The sequence below is a fragment of the Hypanus sabinus genome (assembly GCF_030144855.1).
Source record: "Hypanus sabinus isolate sHypSab1 chromosome 5 unlocalized genomic scaffold, sHypSab1.hap1 SUPER_5_unloc_1, whole genome shotgun sequence".
Lineage (NCBI taxonomy): Eukaryota > Metazoa > Chordata > Chondrichthyes > Myliobatiformes > Dasyatidae > Hypanus > Hypanus sabinus.
Genome location: NW_026778917.1, coordinates 106,278 through 129,911, shown reverse-complemented (window position 1 = coordinate 129,911; position 23,634 = coordinate 106,278). Strand labels below are relative to the sequence as shown.

At 49.9% G+C, this 23,634-nt stretch overlaps 1 protein-coding gene across 2 annotated transcripts in view; it reads left to right on the top strand.

The window, feature by feature from the left end:
- Nucleotides 1–23,634, top strand: part of skic2 (SKI2 subunit of superkiller complex) — a 159,323-nt gene that overhangs the window by 33,612 nt on the left and 102,077 nt on the right. For both annotated transcript variants that reach the window (XM_059957481.1, XM_059957482.1), the window contains exons 2-3: nt 8,904–9,022; nt 22,432–22,541. In XM_059957481.1, coding sequence (XP_059813464.1) covers nt 8,904–9,022; nt 22,432–22,541 — 229 coding nt within the window. The remainder of the gene's footprint in view (nt 1–8,903; nt 9,023–22,431; nt 22,542–23,634) is intronic.

The window sequence follows — 23,634 nt, the reverse complement described above, 5'->3', positions numbered from 1 at the left end:
TGGGGACACTGGGGTGAGGACGGATCAGGTTGGGGTGATTAGGGACACTGGGGTGAGGACGGATCAGGTGGGGGTGATTAGGGACACTGGGGTGAGGACGGATCAGGTGGGAGTGATTGGGGACACTGGGGTGAGGACAGACCAGGTGTGGGTGATTAGGGACACTGGGGTGAGGACAGACCAGGTGGGGGTGATTAGGGACACTGGGGATGAGGACAGACCAGGTGGGGGTGTTTGGGGACACTGGGGTGAGGACAGACCAGGTGGGGGTGATTAGGGACACTGGGGTGAGGACAGACCAGGTGGGGGTGATTAGGGACACTGGGGTGAGGACGGATCAGGTGGGGGTGATTGGGGACACTGGGATGAGGACAGACCAGGTGGGGGTGATTGGGGACACTGGGGTGAGGACGGATCAGGTGGGGGTGATTAGGGACACTGGGGTGAGGACAGACCAGGTGGGAGTGATTGGGGACACTGGGGTGAGGACAGACCAGGTGGGGGTGATTAGGGACACTGGGGTGAGGACAGACCAGGTGGGGGTGATTAGGGACACTGGGGTGAGGACAGACTAGGTGGGGGTGATTAGGGACTCTGGGGTGAGTACAGACCAGGTGGGAGTGATTGGGGACACTGGGGTGAGGACGGATCAGGTGGGGGTGATTAGGGACACTGGGGTGAGGACGGATCATGTGGGGGTGATTGGGGACACTGGGGTGAGGACGGATCAGGTTGGGGTGATTAGGGACACTGGGGTGAGGACGGATCAGGTGGGAGTGATTGGGGACACTGGGGTGAGGACGGATCAGGTGGGAGTGATTGGGGACACTGGGGTGAGGACGGATCAGGTGGGAGTGATTGGGGACACTGGGGTGAGGACGGATCAGGTGGGAGTGATTAGGGACACTGGGGTGAGGACAGACCAGGTGGGGGTGATTAGGGACACTGGGGTGAGGACAGACCAGGTGGGGGTGATTGGGGACACTGGGGTGAGGACAGACCAGGTGGGGGTGATTAGGGACACTGGGGTGAGGACAGACCAGGTGGGGGTGATTAGGGACACTGGGGTGAGGACGGATCAGGTGGGAGTGATTAGGGACACTGGGGTGAGGACGGATCAGGTGGGAGTGATTGGGGACACTGGGGTGAGGAGACCAGGTGGGGGTGATTAGGGACACTGGGGTGAGGACAGACCAGGTGGGGTTGATTAGGGACACTAATGTTTTGTGCAACACATACAGTAGTTCTACCACCAACAAATAATAAGAGGGTAGGAGTTGAAAAGTCCTGGTGCTTCATAGAGGACAATACCTGGTTGTCAGGGAGGTCAGTAGTCTCATGGCCTATTGTAACGCTGTCGTCCCCATGCCACCGTACCTCTTGTCTGATGGTTTGTGGAGGGAATTCTGGTATTGTACCCATTAGGCATTATTTTTTGTAAGAGTAATACTTCACCTGCAATTCTGTTGCAGTTGTCATTTGTATCCAGTGCTTCCGATGAGGGCTCATTTATATTGGTGAAATAGAACATAAATTGAGGGACCACTGTGTCAAGCGCCTTCACAACATCTGCCAGCAGCAGACTTTGCTGGTGGGCAAGCACTTTAGTTCCTATCTCCATTCCTGTTGGCCCATTGCCTCCTCTTCTTTTTTAAGAATAAGGGGTAGGCCATTTAGAACAGAGTTGAGGAAAAACTTTTTCACCCAGAGTTGTGGATATGTGGAATGCTCTGCCTCAGAAGGCAGTGGAGGCCAATTCTCTAGATGCTTGCAAGAAAGAGTTAGATAGAGCTCTTTTAGATGGCGGTGTCAAGGGATATGGGGAGAGGGCAGGAACGGGGTACTGATTGTGGATGATCAGCCATGATCACAGTGAATGGTGGTGCTGGCTCGAAGGGCTGAATGGCCTACTCTGCACCTATTGTCTATGTCTTCTGACACGATGAGACCTCATATGCTGTCCGGGTAGCCTCCAACCTGATGTCATGAACATGGGATTCTCCTGTCAGTAATTCCCATCCTCCCCACTACAATTCCTCACTCTGGCCTCTGACCTCTTCTCCTCACCTGCTGATCACCTCCGTTGTTGCCCCCTCCCACCCCACCTTCCCTATCTTGTGAGGTCATCTCGGCTCTGCTCCCTGTTTCCTACTTCATCCCCTCCTCCTCTACACACCAGACTTCAGCTATCAGCCCCTTGCTTGTCCTCCTTCCTTTCCAGAAATTTCTGCGTGTGTCAGCTCCACCAAAGTCAGTCCCGTTTTCCCCACTGGAGACTCGGAGGAAAGGTCAAACATCAGCTTTCGTTGTCATTTGAACATTGAACTATGAGTGGGGATACGTCTCTACCAAAGGAGGTGTAAGGCACACCTTCCCTGTTAGCCTGTGGCTTGCCCGTGGGCATGGTGGAGCCCCTGTATAGCCCCCAATCAGGGTCATGTGAATCCATGGTGGAGCATGTGTGACCACTGACGCCAGGCAGACAAATTCTGAAGATTATTGATCATGGCTGGGGTCACCTGGATTGTAACGGTACTGCTCAGAAGGCGACAATGGGAAACCACACTGTAGAAAAATTTGCCAAGGCAGTGATCTCCCACTTCATACGACACGGCACTTAATGAAGGTGTAGTCCGAGGATGTGCTGGAAGCAGCCAGCAATTGTCACCACGTCAACACAGTACACAAATTCGTCTGTCGATTGTGGGCGGAAACCGGAACACGACACTTCCACCGATCACCCCACAGACCCACCCCTACCGATCACCTCCCAGACCCACCCCTACCGATCACCTCACGGACCCACCCCTACCAATCACCTCCCGGACCCACCCCCACCGATCACCTCCCAGACCCACCCCTACCAATCACCTCACGGACCCACCCCCACCGATCACCTCCCAGACCCACCCCTACCAATCACCTCACGGACCCACCCCCACCGATCACCTCCCAGACCCACCCCTACCAATCACCTCACATCTCACCTCCCGGACCCACCCCCACCGATCACTTCACATCTCACCTCCCAGACCCACCCCCACCAATCACCTCACATCTCACCCCCCAGACCCACCCCCACCGATCATACCCCAGACCCACCCCTACCGATCACCTCACGGACCCACCCCTACCAATCACCTCCCGGACCCACCCCCACCGATCACCTCCCAGACCCACCCCTACCAATCACCACCGGACCCACCCCCACCGATCACCTCCCAGACCCACCCCCACCGATCACCTCCCAGACCCACCCCTACCAATCACCTCACATCTCACCTCCCGGACCCACCCCCACCGATCACTTCACATCTCACCTCCCAGACCCACCCCCACCAATCACCTCACATCTCACCCCCCAGACCCACCCCCACCGATCATACCCCAGACCCACCCCCACCGATCACCTCACATCTCACCCCCCAGACCCACCCCCACCGATCACCTCCCAGACCCACCCCCACCGATCACTTCACTTCTCACCTCCCGGACCCACCCCCACCGATCACTTCACATCTCACCCCCCCAGACCCACCCCCACTGATCGACTCCCGGACCCACCCCCACCGATCACTTCACATCTCATCCCCCCAGACCCACCCCCACCGATCGACTCCCGGACCCACCCCCACCGATCACCTCCCAGACCCTCCCCCACCGATCACCTCCTGGACCCTCCCCCACCGATCACCTCCCAGACCCTCCCCCACCGATCACCTCCCAGACCCTCCCCCACCGATCACCTCCCGGACCCTCCCCCACCGATCACCTCCCGGACCCACCCCCACCGATCACCTCCTGGACCCACCCCCACCGATCACCTCCCAGACCCACCCCCACCGATCACCTCCTGGACCCACCCCCACCGATCACCTCACATCTCACCCCCCCAGACCCTCCCCCACCGATCACCTCACACCTCACCCCCACCGATCACCTCCTGGACCCACCCCCACCAAACACCCCCCCCCCAGACCCAGTCTCCCAACCCTCCCACACTAATCACCTTCCAGACCGTCCCACACCTACCCCCTCACATCTCAGACACCAGACCCTCCCCCACCGGTCACCTCCCAGCCCCACCTACACCATCTAAACTCCCTCCACCCAGCTTCTAATTCTGGTGTCTTCCCCCTTCCTTTCCAGTCCTGAAGGAGGGTCTCGGCCTGAAACATCGACTGTTCCATATCAAAGTCAGGGGTATTATCGCTGATGAAATTTGTTGTTTTGTAGCAGCAGTACATTGCAACATTTACATACATTATAATAAGAATATACTTAAAAAAGAATATCCAGTGGTTCCAGGTTAATTGGGACACATCACATCCAGTACATTTTGACCTAATTAAGTGGCTGGCCCAATTATTTTAACCGAGTAACAATTTATGTAGTTAAATGAACACCATCGATCTGTGTCTCAGTTCCTAATCATTATCAGCGTACACAAGGATGAAAGTTAGCACAGACGCCTGGTGCTGCGAAACGGACTGCCTTCATGCATCGCTTTTGACAGTTGCATCCTCCAGACCTTCATTTTCACTAGCAGTTCGGATGATTGTTCCTGTGTAGTTCCTCACTTGCCGAAGTAGTGAAATGGTTTCAGTCCCAGCCATTTCTGCCATCTCAAAGCTTGAAACCACAGTTCGGAATTGCCGTACTGCTTATTTCTCATCAACGTTTAGTGACAAAATCCTCTGCTCACGCTATTGTAATATCTGTCAGCTCTAAGCACGGCGTGGTGTTTAACGGCCACACAAGTGCACGTGACTGGTGCTGGTTAGAGGCTGTTCAGCAACAGTCCCCTGCCCCAATTAGTGCCGTAGTGTCCCAAATAATTGAAGGGAATCGCAGCTATTTTCTCAGATAGTTTCTGCTCTTTAAGGGTTGTCCCATTACCGGATGCCCCGATTAGCTGATGGAAGAATTAACGCAAATCCACTGTTGGAAAAGTAATTTAATAAGAGAGCAAGTAGTGACACAAAGACGAGAAATATCTGCACAGATTCTGTAAATCTGAGCACGATGCAGGAGGAACTCAGCAGGCTTGGCAGCATCTATGGAAAAGAGAAAGCACTCAATGTTTCGGGATCATGAAAAGTGAGGTGGTGTCGGTGGATCATTCAGAAATCGGATGGCAGAGGGAAAGAAGCTGTTCTTGAAACTTTGAGAGTGTGTGTCTTCAGGCTCCTGTACCACCACCTTGATGAGAAGAGGGCTTGTCCTGGGTGATGGGGGTGAATGAGTAGGGATGCCACCCTCTTCACACATCATATTTTGAACGTGTTCTCAATGGTGGGGAGGTTAGTGCCCATGATGGAACTGGCTGAGGTTGAAACTTTCTGCAGCTTTTTCTGATCCTGTGCAGTGGACCCTCCACACCAGACAGTGATACAACCAGTCAGTACATCGGTAATAATTTGCTGGAGTCTTTGGGGACGTACCAAATCTGAAACTTCCATTGACATATAGTCACTGTTTTGTCAATCAGAGTGGCACCAATATGCTGTTGTGTGTTTCTCAGAATCTGCAGAATCTCTTGTGTTTAAGATGTAAGGGGGTGTCACAAGAGAACTGGAACCAGGTTTAATATCACTTGTTTTGTGCACTTCCAATAAGAACTACAACCTGTAATAAAAATATTTATGAGATGAACGAGGTGAGGTGAAGGCCTCCGTCGCTCAGAGGTGACCATGGATATTGTATCCGAGCTGTCTTGATACGCAAGCCTGGGCAGTACGGCATGGAGAGCGAGCTGTTGCCCGTGGTGCGGGCTCCCCCTTGCCAAAGCAACGGCAGAGACCGATATGGTTTGGTCGTAGACCTCCCCCCACGACAACGCCCGGTTTAACGTCGCTCAGAGGTGACCATGGATATTGTATCCGAGCTGTCTTGATATGCAAGCCTGGGCAGTACGGCATGGAGAGCGAGCTGTTGCCCATGTAGCAGGCTGCCCCTCCACATATCTGATAAGCCCGAAGGAACAGCAGAGACTGAAACAGTTGGTACCAGAAGCGATGCAGGAGTTGCCAGTCGGCATTGAACTCAATGTAGGACTGCCTTAGGACCTCCAGCTCTAGATTTTTTCCTCGGGGTTTACTCCCAAAGCCTTTCCTGGGAGTGGGAGAGGCCGCAGGGCAGCGGAGGTTTGAGATCAGAGTTTTCCTTCTAGATGAGCTGCCAACCGTGACTAACGAACCCCATCTGCCCGGTGACTGGTTTTAAAGTGCCAGTAACCCGCCCTTGCACCTTCTCCTGTCTGTAGAAACGGGTCCACCCAGCTTTGTAGCCTAGCCACACGTGAAGGCCAGGAGCTGGTTTGGTTGTCAGAGGCTGTCTGAGGTACACACTGTCGGGAGTGTTTAGAGGGTAGTGGGAGCTTATCCCCACTACCAACCCCAGATATAACAACCTTAAGGAGCCAGTAAAGTTAAATAAGTTGTGCAAAAAAGAAGGAAAGTACTGATGCAGAGTTCCTGGAATCATTGTCTATTCAGAAATCTGAAATGGAGGGGAAGAAGCTGTTCCTGAAATGATCTGTTTACTTCTTCAGGCTCCAGTACCTCCTGGGTGAGGGGGTCCTTAAAGATGAATACCACCTTTTTGAGACATCACCTTTTGAAGATGACCTCGATGCGTTTCCCCTACCAAAAACGTTGCAAACACGGCTCGCTCCGTCATGGACGCTGGCCTCCTCAGCATCGAGGGTGTATCAAAAGGTGATGCCTCAGAAAAACGGCATCCCTCATCCTATCAGTGGTCCTTCAAACCAGCTGGTGATGCAGCCAGTTTGAATGCTCGGGTCAGGCCTCTATACAGGAGAGAGAAAGGGGAAGCCTGGAGTGGAGCATTCATCCAGCAGCAGAGACTTTGCGCTGTGAGTGGGCACCAAGCCCCTGCCAGCTGGGACCAGCAGCCGTCCACTGACTCCAGCAGCAGAGTCTTTGCACTGTGAGTGGGCACCTAGCCCCTGCCAGCTGGGACCAGCAGCCGTCCACTGACTCCATCAGCAGAGATTTTGCGCTGTGAGTGGGCACCTAGCCCCTGCCAGCTGGGACCAGCAGCCGTCCACTGACTCCAGCAGCAGAGATTTTGCGCTGTGAGTGGGCACCTAGCCCCTGCCAGCTGGGACCAGCAGCCGTCCACTGACTCCATCAGCAGAGATTTTGCGCTTTGAGTGGGCACCAAGCCCCTGCCAGTGGGCGGCTTCACAGGGCCAGCGATCGGTTCAATTAACGCTTCTCTCTGTGGAGTTTGATGCTGTCTGTGACTGCGAGGCTACCTTCCACATTCCAAAGATGGACAGTTGAGGGTGACTTACGCTGTCGGCATGCCATGTTTGCTCCGGAAGTGTGGCAACATTTGCAAACTGCCAGCAGCGCGCATCCTCGGCTGTGTTGCTCATTGACACAAACGGCGGATTTCACTGTTTATTTCAATGTACACGAGACAAAATGTCATGTCAGCATAACTTTGTCAAGGGCAGGTCGTGCTTTACGAGCCTGATTGAAATTTTTGAGGATGTGACTAAACACATTGATGAAGGAAGAGCAGTAGATGTAGTGTATACGGATTTCAGCAAGGCATTTGATAAGGTACCACGTGCAAGGCTTATTGAGAAAGAAAGGAGGCATGGGATCCAAGGGGACATTGCTTTATGAATCCAGAACTGGCTTGCCCATAGAAAGCAAACAGTGGTTGTAGATGGGTCATATTCTGCAGGAAGGTCGGTGACCAGTGGAGTGCCTCAGGGATCTGTTCTGGAACCCTCACTCTTTGTGATTTTTATAAATGACCGGGATAAGGAAGTGGAGGGATGGGTTAGTAAATTTGCTGATGACACAAGGTTGGAGGTGTTGTGGATAGTGTGGAGGGCTGTCAGAGGTTACAGCGGGACATTGATAGAGTGCAAAAGTGGGCTGAGAAGTGGCAGATGGAGTTCAACCCAGATAAGTGTGAGGTGGTTCATTTTGGTAGGTCAAATATGTTGGCAGAATATAATATTAATGGTAAGACTGTTGGCAGTGTGGAGGATCAGAGGGATCTTGGGGTCCACGTCCATAGGACACTCAAAGCAGCTGGGCAGGTTGACTCTGTGGTACAGCGTATTGGCCTTCATTAATCATGGAAATAAATTTAGGAGCCGAGAGGTAATGTTGCAGCTATATAAGACCCTGGTCAGACCCCACTTAGAGTACTGTGCTCAGTTCTGGTCGCTTCACTACAGGAAGGACGTGGAAACTATAGAAAGGGTGCAGAGGAGATTTACAAGGATGTTGCCTGGATTGGGGAGCATGCCTTATGAGAATAGGTTGAGTGAACTCGGCCTTTTTTCCTTGGAGTGACAGAAGATGAGATGTGACCTGATAGAGGTGTATAAGATGATGAGTGGCTTTGATTGTGTGGATCAAAAATGAGGCTTTTTCCCAGGGCTGAAATGGTTACCACAAGAGGACACAGGTCTAAGGTGCTGGGGAGTAGGTACAGAGATGTCAGGGGTAAGTTTTTTACTCAGAGAGTGGTGAGTGTGTGGAACGGGCTGCGGGCAACGGTGGTGGAGGCAGATACGATAGGGTCTTTTAAGAGACTTCTGGATAGGAACATGGAGCTTAGAAAAATAGAGGGCTATACTTAAGCCTAGTAATTTCTGAGGTGGGGACATGTTCAGCACAACTTTGTGGGCTGAAGTGCCTGTATTATGCTGTAGGTTTTGTAAAATAAACTGAATTATAAACACTAGATGCTGGAAATCTGGAGCAACATCCACGTTTCAGGCCTATTGATTTCCATAGATGCTGTCTGACATGCTGAGTTCCTTCAGCATTTTGTGTGTGTTGCTAATACAGCTAATCTGTATCTGCTACATCTGGGCTCACCGTTCATCTCTCTCATTTGCGTTACAGAAGTCCCTCCGCGAGATGCCCACGATCTGCCCTTGTCTATCCTCGAGGTGGGCTGCTGCGGGAAGTTTGAACTGGTCACGCAGCCGGTGGAAAAGGGCTGTGTCCTCCCGCTGACCACGGTGAGTGTGCCCGTGGTGTTGGGTCTGGTCCTGGGCCGGGTTACCTGTCTCAGTAAACTCCTCCCACCCCATTGCAAGGGCAAATGCTGATTCGGTTGGAATGCACATCGACAGGAATGGTCAAATCGTCATTTGTGTCTACACTCTGTGGAAGAGCTGGGACAGCCGCAAACGTCACCAAGCTCCCTGCACCGCCGTAGCGCGCCCACAACCCGCTAACCCTACCCTGTACGCGTTTGGAGGACACGGGTAGAACGTACAAACTCTGGCGGGGAATTGACCCCGGGTCACTCTTTCACTACCGTGCTGGACACTCCAGCCTGACCGGAAGCCGGAGACCGAGTGGGAGTGCTGGAGGGCCTGAGCTGGCATGTAGGTGTGTGAGGGGGGGCTGAGCCTTACCCTGGATTTCTCCAGCATTTGCTGTGTGTTACATCGTTGCTTGTTGCTCTGCTGAACGTTGTGGACATGCTGGGATGGTGCTGGAGTGTGTGGGCTGCCCCCAGGTTGTGCTGGTGGTTAACGATGCATTTCATTGTGCGTCTCACGTCGCTGTACGTTTTGATGTACGTGTACTCTGTACAAGTGAATGAGTCTCAGTCTGCTCACGGTGGAGGATGCATTTCATTGTCTCGCTTCACTGTATGTTTTGATGTACGTGTACACTGTACAAATGAATGTCTCAGTCTGCTCACGGTGGAGGATGCATTTCATTGTCCCGCATCGCGCCTCACTGTATGTTTTGATGTACGTGTACACTGTACAAGTGAATGAGTCTCAGTCTGCTCACGGTGGAGGATGCATTTCATTGTCCCGCGTCGCGCCTCACTGTATGTTTTGATGTATGTGTACACTGTACAAGTGAATGAGTCTCAGTCTGCTCACGGTGGAGGATGCAGAGGGATCACTGCGGATGTGATTCAAAGCCTCAGTCTGTACATTGAGTAGGCAGAATCACCAGCATGCGTCATGAAATTTGTTAACTTAGCAGCAGTAATTCAATGCAATACGCGAAAGTATAGAAAGGAAATAAGTGAATCAGTTTCAGTCAGTATATTAACGTACGCTGAATAGATTAAACATAATGCAAACAGAAAAAAAATTTCAAAAGGTGAAGTGTGTTCATGGATTCAATATCCATTTAGGAATCGATGGCAGAGGGGAAGAAGCTGTTCCTGAATCGCTGAGTGTGTGCCTTCAGGCTTCTGTACCTCCTACCTGACAGTAACACTGAGAAGAGGGCATGGCCTGGGAGATGGGGATCCTTAATATTGGGTGTTGCATTATGAAGCTGTCGTAGATACTACAGAGGCCAGTATCCAAGATGGAGCTGACTAATTTTATGACTTTGTGTGGCTTTTTTCGGCCTTGTACAGAAGCATCCCCCCACCCTCCCTACCAGAGAGTGATGCAGTCTGTCCGAATGCTCTCCATGGTACATCTGTAGAGGTTTTTGAGTGTTTTAGGTGACAGACCAAATCTCTGCAAACTCTGTCTTGCCTTTTCTAGCTGCATCGATACATTGGGACCAGGGTAGATCCTCCAAGATCTTGACACACAGGAACTTGAAGCTGCTCACTCTCTCCACTTTTGATCCCTCTTTAAGGATTGGCTCATGTTCCTTCATCTGAAGTCCACAGTCAGCTCTTTCATCTTACTGTCGTTGAGTGCAGGGTTGTTGCTGTGACACCACTCACAGCAGATCTGACTCCTGTACGCCCTCTCGTCACACCTGAGATTCTACCAACAATTGTATCATCAGCAAATTTATAGATGGTATTTGAGTGACACAGTCATGGGAATCCTGAGGTATGTTTGTATGAATGAATATATCTCAGGATTCCCATGACTGTGACAAGGTATCTACTCGCTTAACTATTCACAGTTACAGAAATTTTCACCAGGGCTGCCCAAACTTTTTGCATGCCACTGTATATGTGTGTGTGTGTGTGTGTGTGTGTGTATGTATATACATTCATTCTCTCTCTCTCTCTCTCCCTCTCTCTCCCTCTCTCTCCCTCTCTCTCCCTCTCTCTCCCTCTCTCTCCCTCTCTCTCCCTCTCTCTCCCCCTCTCTCCCTCTCTCCCTCTCTCCCTCTCTCCCTCTCTCCCTCTCTCCCTCTCTCCCTCTCTCCCTCTCTCCCTCTCTCCCTCTCTCCCTCTCTCCCTCTCTCCCTCTCTCCCTCTCTCCCTCTCTCCCTCTCTCCCTCTCTCCCTCTCTCCCTCTCTCCCTCTCTCCCTCTCTCCCTCTCTCCCTCTCTCCCTCTCTCCCTCTCTCTTCTCCCCTCTCTCTCTCTCTTCTCCCCTCTCTCTCTCTCTTCCCCCCTCTCTCTCCCTCTCTCTCCCTCTCTCTCCCTCTCTCTCCCTCTCTCTCCCTCTCTCTCCCTCTCTCTCTTCTCCCCTCTCTCCCTCTCCCCTTACTAAGACTTTTGCACAGTACTGCCTCATCAAAGACCTGGACCCTGGTGATATTGTGCCTATCACCACAATAGGTCAACGGCAGAGGCAATCTCAATGGCTCTCCACACAGCTTTAGACCACCTGGACAATACAAACACCTCTGTCAGGATGCTGTTCATCGACTATAGCTCAGCATTTAATACCATCATTCCCACAATCCTGATTGAGAAGTTGCAGAACCTGGGCCTCTGTACCTCCCTCTGTAATTGGCTCCTCAGCTACCTAACTGGAAGACTACAGTCTGTGCGGATTGGTGATAACAGATCCTCCTTGCTGATGATAGACACTGGCACACCTCAGGGGTGTGTGCTTAGCCCACTGCTCTACTCTCGATATACACATGACTGTGTGGGTAGGCATAGCTCAAATACCATCTATAAATTTGCAACTGTTGTTGGCAGAATCTCAGATGGAGACTATTGTGCATACTGGAGCGAGATGTACAACCACTAGTGGAGTGGTGTCACAGCAACAACCTGGCACTCAATATCACTAAGACAAAAGGGCTGATTGTGGACATCAGGAAGGGTAAGATGAAGGAACATGTACCAATCCTCACAGAGGGATCAGAACTGGAGAGTGAGCAGTTTCAAATTTGAATTGAATTGACTTCATTTCTTACATCCTTCAGATACATGGGGAGTAAAATTCTTTAAGTTACATCTCAGTCTAATTTATAATTTATATAAAATAGGACAGTCGATGTAACATAGAAATACATTTAAATCAGTGTGAGTTAATCAGTCTGATGGCCTGGTGGAAGAAGCTGTCCAGGAGCCTGTTGGTCCTGGCTTTTATGCTGCGGTTCTGTTTCCCAGATGGTAACAGCTCGAATAGATTGTGGTTGGGGTGACTCAGGCCCTTTTTACACACCTGTCCTTGTAAATATACTGAATCATGGGAAGTTCACAATTACAGATGTGCTGGGCTGTCCGCACCACTCTCTGCAGAGTCCTGCGATTGAGGGAGGTACAGTTCCCATACCAGGCAGTGATGCAGCCTTTTTCACCACACAGCTGGTGTGTACAGACAACGTGAGGTCGACGGTGATGTGGATGCCGAGGAAATTAGATAGATAGATAGATACTTTATTCATCCCCAAGGGGAAATTCAAACATTTTTCCAGTGTAGCAAAACTAATTACCTACAGTATTTAACTCAGTATAAATATGATATGCATCTAAAATCACCCTCCCAAAAAGCATTAATAAATAGCTTTTAAAAAGTTCTTAAATAGTTTACTAAAGTGCATTGAGTGGTAACTTAAGCTCAGTCCTAACCCCGGCACTTTGACATGTCTTGCCCCTGGTGGTTGAATTGTAGAGCTGAATGGCGTTGGGGAGTAATGATCTCTTCATCCTGTCTGAGGAGCATTGCATTGACAGCAACCTGCCGCTGAAGCTGCTTCTCTGTCTCTGGATGGTGCTGTGCAGAGGATGTTCAGGGTTTTCCATGATTGACCGTAGCCTACTCAGCGCCCTCCGCTCTGCCACCGATGTCATACTCTCCAGTTCTGTGCCCACGACAGAGCCCGCCTTCCTTACCAGCTTATTAAGACGTGAGGCGTCCCTCTTCTTAATGCTGCCTCCCCAGCACGCCACCACAAAGAAGAGGGTGCTCTCCACAACTGACCGATAGAACATCTTCAGCATCTCACTACAAATTAAAGTTAAAGTTAATACTAGTAAATTAAATTAAAGTAAATTAAAGTTAAAGTTAATACAAATTAAATTAAAGCTGTTCACCCTCTCAACCCCAGATCCAGTGATGTCAATAAGGGTTAGCCTGTCTCCATTCCTCCTGTAATCCACAACCAGCTCCTTCGTTTCTGCGACATTGATGGAGGGATTGTTTTTTTGACACTGTGTCAGTGGAATCACTTCTTCTCTGTAGGCCACCTCGTTATTGTTTGAGATTAGGTAAATCAATGTAGTGTCCTTGGCAAATTGGATTAGCAGGTTAGAGCTGTGGGTGGTGACACAGTCATGGGTGTACAGGGAGGACAGGAGGGGCTTAGTACACAGCCCTGAGGGGCAGAGATGAGGGAATCCGCTCTTACCACCTGCTGGTGATCTGACAGGAAGTCCAGGATGCAGCTGCACAAGGCAGGGTGAAGGCCAAGGTCTCTGAGCTTCTTGTCGAGCCTGGATGGAATTATGGTGTTGAATGTTGAACTGTTGTCCAAGAACAGCATCCTCACATAGGCATCCTTCTTCTCCAGATGTGTAAGAACAGTGTGGGGAGCTGTGGCTATTGCGTCGTCTGTCGATCGGTTGTGTCGGTAGGTGAATCGTAGGGGGTCCAGTGTGGGTGGTAGCAAGCTGCAGACATTGTCCTTGACCAGTCTCTCAAAGTATTTGCTTTTTATGGAGGTGAGTGTGACAGGATGCCAGTCATTCAGACATGTTACTTTGGTCTTTGTAGGTACAGGGACAATGGTGGATGTTTTGAAGCAGGAGGGCACTCTACACTGGGAGAGGGAGAGATTAAAAATGTCTGTAAACACACCTGCCAGTGGTGCTATGCATATCCTGAGTTCAAACCCTGGGATGCCGTCTGGTCCCGCAGCCTTGCGACTGTCCACTCTTCGGAAACATCTGCGTACCTCAGCCTCAGAGATGACCGGGTTGCAGGCTGTAGCGGTGGCTTTCCTCGGAGGCTCAGAGTTAGCGACATCGAACCGAGTTTAAAAGTAATTGAGCTCATCTGGGAGAGAGGCCGCGATGTTGGCGACACCACAACATTTGGCTTTGAAGTCTGTGATGGTATGCAGCCCTCGCCACAAGTCATGCGTGCATTTGTTGTGAATCTTGACCCAGTCTTGCCCCTGTATTTTTTCGCAGTCTTGATAGCTTTGTGCTGCTTTTCTTGAGCTCCTGCTGTTGCCGGCAGTGTAAGCTCTGTGTCACGCGATTCCTGGGTGTTAAGATCTCTGAGGACCTAACCTGGTCCCGGCCTATCGATGCAGCTACAAAGAAGGCAAAACAGTGTCTATGCTTCATTGAAGAGATTTGGTATGTCAACAAAAACACTCAAAAAGTTCTATAGGTGTACTATGGAGAGCATTAGGGTTAGGGTTAGGGTTAGGGTAACCCTAACCCTAACCCTAACCCTAATGCAGGTTGCATCACTGTCTGGTGTGGGAGGAGGCTGCAGAAGGTCATAAATTTAGTCAGCTCCATCTTGGGTACCAGCCGACAAAGTACCCAGGACATCTTTCGGGAGCGGTGTCTCAGAAAGACAGCGTCCTTTATTAAGGACCCCCCAGCACCCAGGGCATGTCCTTTTCTCACTGTTACCATCAGGTAGGAGATACAGAAGCCTGAAGGCACACACTCAGTGATTCAGGAACAGCTTCTTCCCCTCTGCCATCAGATTCCTAAATGGACGAGATAATAACTCTGATTCTGTGTTTGTCAAAGTGAAGCAGAGAGTGTTTAGATCTGGCAGGAGTAAAGGATGTTGGGAATGGCGAGGGTGGAGCACGTGAGAGGGGTGTGGGACAGGAGGCAGCGAAGGAGTGCTGGGGCGGTGGGTGGTGTGGGTGCAGACACACCCAGCCTTGAGACACCAGGCAAGGTCATTTCATTCCAAACAATTGATTCTTTAGATCATTTCAGAATGACTCTCAGGTGCTTCTCACTCCCTCGCCACTCTGCTCTCCCTTTTCCCAAACACGATTCCCCTCTGCCTACCCCTTTCCCACTCTCAGGCCACCATAGAGACCCATATCAGAATCAGGTTTAGCAGCACTCACATCTGTCATCTGTTTTACAGCAGCAGCAGTACAGTGCAATGCATAATCTTACTACAGAACTGTGCTCAAGTCTCAATCGCCCGAAGATTTTTGCAGACTAAAGTATATATTAAAAAAAATCAATTATTTGTGCAATAAGAATGCAAAAAAAACCATTGAGGTAGTGTTCATGGGTTCATTGTTATTCTGAATTCTGATGGCAGAGGGGAAGAATCACTGAATGTTGAGTCTTCAGGCCCCTGATGGTAGCAATGAGAAGAGGACAAGGCCTGGGTGATGGGGTCCTTAATGATGGATGTCACTTTTAAAGAAGTGTTTAATCCTGGGGAGGCTGGAGCCCATGATGGCACTGGCTTAGTTTATGACTTCCTGCAGCTCTCAGAGGAGGAGGTAACGGGGTACCGTAGTCATCCGCAGGCCGTCCCTCTCCTGTAGATTTCTGGTCCCCTCGTCACCATGCCAGAGGCCATCCATTCCCTCCTCGAGTTTGGCAGTCCACCCTACCCCACTCTGAAGACGAATCCACTGGTTGGGTGGACCACGTACCCAGTCCCAGGCTTGCGGGCAAACTCGGTTGGAACAACTTCCTTCTGAGCTGGATTGGCCTGCCATCAGCTTCTTGATCTATCCTAACACTACTGACGGCAGCAGAGTTGAACCTAGATTACTGCTGCTTTCTTGCTTCGCTGTCGTGCCACCCCCTTAAAAATAAAACATCAACTGTGTCCGTGGATGCTGCCTGACCTGCTGAATTCCCCCAGAATTTTGTGTGTTCCTTCAGCCATTCTGGGTTATGTAACTTAAGTGTATGTTAACCTGTTCTGGTAACGTACTGTGCTAATTTTGTGGAATTTATACTTGGTGTGTACCCGGGATCAGCTAATGCTGCTCACTGTCGCCCAGCACTGCAGGTCCCGCTGTCGCCTTGTCCTGGTTTCATAGGGCCCCGAGACGCAGGAACAGAGTTAGGCCAATCGCCCCGCCATTCCATCACGACTGATTTATTATCCCCCTCAACCCCAGTCTCCCTTCTCCCCACAACCAACAGATTTGTCGGGCAAGATTCCTCCTTAAGTAGAGGGGAAAAAGACAGTGCTGAGGAGGATTTAAGGAACATTTGATGCTCCAGGCCTATAGACAATAGGTGCAGAAGTAGACCATTCGGCCCCTCGAGTCTGCACCGCCATTCTGAGATCATGGCTGATCATTCACTATCAATACCCAGTCCCTGCCTTGTCCCCATATCCCTTGATTCCCCTATCCATCAGATATCTATCTAGCTCCTTCTTGAAAACATCCAGAGAATTGGCCTCCACCGTCTTCCGAGGCAGTGCATTCCACACCTCCACAACTCTCTGGGAGAAGAAGTTTTTCCTCAACTCTGTTTTAAATAACTGACCTCTTATTCTCAATCCATGCCCTCTGGTACTGGACTCTCCCAACATCTGGAACATATTTCCTGCCTCAATCCTATCAAATCCTTTAATTATCTTAAACGTTTCAATCAGATCCCCTCTCAATCTGCTCAATTCCAGCATGTACAAGCCCAATCTCTCCAATCTCTCTGCGTAAGACAGCCCTGCCATCCCAGGAATCAACCTAGTGAATCTACGCTGCACTTCCTCAACTGCCAGAATGTCCTTCCTTAAACCTGGAGACCAAAACTGTACACAATATTCCAGGTGTGGTCTCACCAGGGCCCTGTACAAATGCAAAAGGACATCCTTGCTCTTGTATTCAATTCCCCTAGTAACAAAGGCCAACATTCCATTTGCCCTCTTCACTGCCTGTTGCACTTGCTCATTCACCTTCATTGACTGATGAACTAGGACTCCTAGGTCTCTTTGCATTTCTCCCTTACCTAACTCTACACCATTCAGACAATACTCTGCCCTCTTGTTCCTGCTTCCAAAGTGGAGAACTTCACATTTATTCACATTGAATGACATCTGCCAAGTATCTGCCCATTCACCCAGCCTATCCAAGTCTCCCTGTATTCTCCTAACGTCCTCTTGGCATGTCACACTGCCACCCAGTTTAGTATCGTCAGCAAACTTGCTGATATAGTTTTCAATGCCCTCATCTGAATCGTTGACATAAATCGTAAAGAGCTGTGGTCCCAATACAGAGCCCTGTGCTACCCCACTAATCACCTCCAGCCAGTCCGAGAAACACCCATTCACTGCTACCCTTTGCTTTCTATCTGCCAACCAGTTTTCTATCCATGTTGAAACCCTGCCCCCAATGCCATGAGCTCTGATTTTACTCACCAATCTCCTATGTGGCACTTTATCGAATGCCTTCTGAAAATCTAGGTACACAACATCCACTGGCTTACCCTCGTCTAACATCCTTGTTACACCCTCAAAAAAACTCCAACAGATTAGTCAAGCATGATTTGCCCTTGGTAAATCCCTGCTGGCTCGGCCTAATCCTATTACTGCCATCAAGATATGCCACTATTTCGTCCTTAATAATGGACTCAAGCATCTTCCCCACGACTGACGTTAGGCTAACAGGGCGATAGTTCTCCGTTTTCTCCTTCCCTCCCTTCTTGAAAAGTGGGATAACATTAGCCACTCTCCAATCTTCAGGAACTGATCCTGAATCTAAGGAACATTGGAAAATGATTACCAATGCATCCGCAATTTCCTGAGCCACCTCTTTTAGAACCCTTGGATGCAGACCATCTGGACCCGGGGATTTATTAGCCTTCAGTCCTATCAGTCCACTCATCACAGTTTCTTTCCTAATGTCAATCTGTTTCAATTCCTCTGATATCTTATGACCCTGGCCCATCCATACATCTGGGAGATTGCTTGTGTCCTCCCTAGTGAAGACAGATCTAAAGTACGCATTAAATTAGACAATAGACAATAGGTGCAGAAGTAGACCATTCGGCCCCTCGAGTCTGCACCGCCATTCTGAGATCATGGCTGATCATTCACTATCAATACCCAGTCCCTGCCTTGTCCCCATATCCCTTGATTCCCCTATCCTGTTGCCATTTCCCTGTTTTCCATAACAATTTCTCCCAATTCGTTCTTCAAGGAGCCAACATTGTTCTTAACTATCTTCTTACTCTTCACATAGCTAAAAAAGCTTTTGCTATCCCCTTTTATATTCCTGGCTAGACTGAGCTCATACCTGATTTTTTTCTCTCCTTATTGCTTTTTTAGTTAAGATCTGCTGTTCCTTAAAACTTTCCCAATCATCTGTATTCCCACTCATCTTAGCCCTGTCATACTTCTTTTTCTTTAATGCTATACAATCTCTGACTTCCTTTGTCAACCACTGTGGCCCCTTCCCCCTCTTTGAATCCTTCCTTCTCATTGGAATGAACTGCTTTTGCATCTTTTGTATTAACCCCAAGAATATCTGCCACTGCTGATCCACTGTCTTTCCTGCCAGGGCATCCACCCATTTAACTTTGGCCAGCTCTTCCCTCATGGCTCCGTAGTCTCCTTTATTTAATTGCAACACTGACACCTCTGATCTGCCCTTATCCCCCTCAAATTGTAGATAAAAACTTATCATATTATGATCACTACTTCCTAATGGCTCCTTTACTTCAAGATCACTTATCAATTCCTGTTCATTACACATCACCAAGTCCAAAATAGCCTCGTTCCTGGTTGGCTCAAGCACAAGCTGTTCCAAAAATACATCCCTTAGACACTCCACAAACTCCCTATCCTGGGGTCCAGCACCTACCTGATTCTCCCAGTTCACCTGCATGTTGAAATCTCCCATAATGACTGCATTACCTTTAGCACATGCCAATGTTAACTCCCTCATCAACTTGTACCCAATATCCACGCTACTGTTTGGGGGCCTGTACACAACACCCATTAGGGTCTTTTTACCCTTACTGTTCCTCAGCTCAATCCACACAGACTCTACTTCCCCTGTTCCTAAGTCACCCCTTGCTAAGGACTGAATCTCATTCCTCACCAACAGGGCCACCCCACCCCCTCTTCCCATATTTCTGTCTCTACGATAGCACGTATACCCTGGTACACTCAATTCCCAGGCCTGATCCCCTTGCAGCCATGTCTCCATTATCCCAACAATATCGCAGTTCCCCATTTTCATCTGAGCTTCAAGCTCATCTTTCTTATTTCTGACACTACGCGCATTCAAGTATAGAATTCTTAGCCCATTCCTCCTCTCTTTGCTTAAAACACTGTCTATTGTACCTAACCCAGCTCCTTGAACTTCCATCAGGCTAATTGCACCTTGAATTTTGATGTCCTTCTCAAGATCACCCAAACCTTCTACACATTTAACCCCATGCACCTTCTGACCAACCCTCTGTACATGTAACTTTTCTAACACATGTTCTGTCTCACCTTTCTCCTTTACACAATTAATATTTGGGAAACGTGCATTCCCCACCTGTCCCTTATCCTTCATCATATCATCTTCTCTCGTAATCTGGATCCCTGCCCCCTGCACATCTAGTTTAAACCCCCCCCCCCCCCCCCCGAGCAGCACTGGCAAACATTCCTGCAAGAATGCTAGTACCCCTCCAGTTCAGATGTAGACCGTCCCTTCGAAACAGATCCCAACGTCCCTGGAACAAAACCAATCATCCAAAAACCTGCACCCTGCATCATGCTCTCAGCCTCGTATTAATGTGCATAATCATTCTATTCTTCGCCTCACTCGCACGTGGCACAGGTAGCAATCCCGAGATTGTCACGCTGGAGGTCCTGCCTTTCAGCTTCACTCCTAACTCCCTGAACTCTCTAAGCAGGACCCCCTCACTCACCTTACCTACATCGTTGGTCCCTACATGGACCACTACATCTAGGTTCATGCCCTCGTTCTCAAGAATAGCCTGCACCCGATCTGAGATGTCCCGGACCCTGGCACCAGGGAGGCAACATACCATCCGAGACTCCCGATCTGCCCCACAAAATCTCCTATCTGCCCCCCTGACTATAGAATCCCCTAAAACTATTGCTCTCTTCTCTTCCCTCCTCCCCTTCCTAGTTGAGGGTTCAACCTCTGTGCCAGAGGCAGGACCACTACAACTCATTCCTGGTAGGTCATCCCCATCAACAGTATCCAGTACGGTATACATATTGTTAATGGGAATGGCCGCAGGGGTGCTCTGCTCTCTCTGCCTGCTCCCCCTGCCTCTCTGGACCGTCACCCATCTGCCTACTTCTTGGATTTTTGGTGTGACTACCTCCTGATAACTCCTATCTATCTTTGCCTCTGCCTCCCAAATGATCCGTAGTTCATCCAGCTCCCGCTCCAACTCCCTAACTCGGGCTGATAGGAGCTGCAGCTGGACGCACCTTTTGCAGGTGTGGTCATCAGGGACAACTGTGTTGACCCTGACCTCCCACGTACTGCATACGGAGCACACCACAGCTCTGACTGTCTCCCCCATACCTGAACTGGATTGATATAATAAGTCTAAAAAGCACCTGGCGACCTTACCTTCTTCCCCTCAGCGAGCAATCACACAGGCTTACCGAAGTCCCCTTACGCCGAAGCCCACTTAGCCAAAGCCCAGGACTCTGCTTCCACGGACTCCGCTGCCCGCTCTGAAAAGAAGTCCTGCCTTTTAAAGTGCGCGCTCGACGCTGACGTCACTCGCGCCTGCGCAGTTCCCCCTCCTCCACAGGTATTGACCAGGTAGGCTTAAATCCTACCTACACGGTCGAATTCTCTGAGCTCCCAGCTGAATCACAAGCTGTAACTTCGTCCCGATTCAAAATCGGTTCAAGATACACCAAACAAAACTGGCAGCGACTGGCGAAGCTGCCTGCACAATGATTCTGTACCCTGCAATAGAAAGTAAAACTCCACTTTAAAACCAAACTGCGTCATAAGACAAATATGACGCTGGAAGCTGTACTCACTGGAGTTAAGAAGAATGGGGGATTGGGGGCGGAGTATTATTGAAACCTATTGAATATTGACAGGCCTAAATAGAGTGGATGTGGAGAGGATGTTTCCTATAGTGGGGGAGTCTAGGACCAGAGGGCACAGATAGAGTGGACGTGGAGAGGATGTTTCCTATAGTGGAGGAGTCTAGGACCAGAGGACACAGATAGAGTGGATGTGGAGAGGATGTTTCCTATAGTGGGGAGTCTAGGACCAGAGGACACAGACAGTGTGGATGTGGAGAGGATGTTTCCTATAGTGAGAAGTCTAGGACCAGAGGACACAGACAGAGTGGATGTGGAGAGGATGTTTCCTATAGTGGGGAGTCTAGGACCAGAGGACACAGACAGTGTGGATGTGGAGAGGATGTTTCCTATAGTGAGAAGTCTAGGACCAGAGGACACAGAGAGAGTGGATGTGGAGAGGATGTTTCCTATAGTGGGGTAGTCTAGGACCAGAGGACACAGATAGAGTGGATGTGGAGAGGATGTTTCCTCTAGTGGGGAGTCTAGGACCAGAGGACACAGATAGAGTGGATGTGGAGAGGATGTTTCCTATAGTGGGGAGTCTAGGACCAGAGGACACAGAGAGAGTGGATGTGGAGAGGATGTTTCCTATAGTGGGGAATCTAGGACCACAGATAGAGTGGATGTGGAGAGGATGTTTCCTATAGTGGGGAGTCTAGGACCAGAGGGCACAGATAGAGTGGATGTGGAGAGGATGTTTCCTATAGTGGGGAGTCTAGGACCAGAGGACACAGACAGTGTGGATGTGGAGAGGATGTTTCCTATAGTGGGGAGTCTAGGACCAGAGGACACAGATAGAGTGGATGTGGAGAGGATGTTTCCTCTAGTGGGGGAGTCTAGGACCAGAGGACACAGATAGAGTGGATGTGGAGAGGATGTTTCCTAAAGTGGGGAGGATCAAAGGGCACAGCCTCACAGTAGAGGGACATACATTTATCTGAGGAAGAATTTCTTCAGCCAGAGGGTAGTAAATCTGTAGAATTCATTGCCTCAGACAGCTATGGAGGCCAACTCGCTGGGTATATTTAAGGTGGAGGTTCTTGATTAATCAGGGTGTCAAATGTTACAAGGGAGGGCAGGAACTTGGGTTGGGAGGGGTGACAAATCTGGCTTGATGGAATGCCAGAGCAGACATGAAGAGCCAAATGGCCTTACTCTGCTCCGATATCTTATAGTATCACATTCCTGCTCGAAACGAATGCTAACGTCACATTTGCCTTCCTTCCCACTGACTCAACCTGCGACTCCTTCCCCTCTCCACAGCTTCCACATGGCCTGCCGCCCTTCGCAGTGGACCTCCTCACCGAGGCAGAGACGTGCTTCCTGTCCGACCCCGAGAAGCTCCCCATCCATCACTTTGAGAACTCCCAGAAGTAAGTCTGTGTTTGTGGGGTGTCAGGAAGCGCCTGCAGCTCGGCCTCTTTCTCCCCAGGCCACGCTCCCCCGTTCGGCTCGTGTTGTACTGAAATAACGAGAATCAGAATTGGGCTTATTGTTACTCACAGTCAGTGGCCACTTTATTAGGTACACCTGTTTGCCTCATTTATGCAAATAGCCAATCATGTGGCAGCAACTCAATGCAGAAAAGCATGCAGACGTGGTCAAGAGGTTTAGTTGTTTGTCATACCAAGCAACAGAGTGGGGAAGAAATGTGATCTAAGTGACTTTGACGGTGGAATGATTGTTTGAGGACGTTTGAGTATCTCAGAACCTGCTGATGGCTTGGGATTTCCTGGCAGGAGTCACTGAGGTTGCAGAGCGTGGTGCGAGCAACGAAATAAAACAGCAGTTTTGTGGGCGAGGCTATCTTGTTGATGAGAGAGGTCAGAGGAGAATGGCCAGACTGGTTCAAGCTGACAGGAACTCTAATAATCATGTTACAACAGTGGTGTGCAGAAGAGCATCTCTGAATACACAACGTGTCACACCTTGAAATGGATGATAGAAAACCTACAGCACCTTTGGTCCACAAAGCTGTGCCGAACATGTCCCTACCTTAGAACTACCTAGGCTTACCTATAACCCAGACAACACACATAAAATGCTGGTGGAACACAGCAGTTCAGGCAGCATCCATAAGGAGAAGCACTGTCGATGTTTCAGGCCGAGAACAGGCAGAGCGATGTGCAGAGACAGAGAGAAAAAAAAAACAACTAAATATGTCGGGGATGGGGTAAGAAGGGGAGGAGGGGCATTCAGCGAAAAGGCCACACCGGGAGCACCGGACACGGTATACCTCACTAGCTGACTCACAGGTGAAGTGTCCCGGTGTGGCCTTTTATATATTGGCGAGACCCGACGCAGACTGGGAGACCGTTTCGCTGAACACCTACGCTCGGTCCGCCAGAAAACGCAGGATCTCCCAGTGGCCACACATTTTAATTCCACGTCCCATTCCCATTCTGATTTGTCTATCCATGGCCTCCTCTATTGTCAAACTGAATCCAAACTCAGGTTGGAGGAACA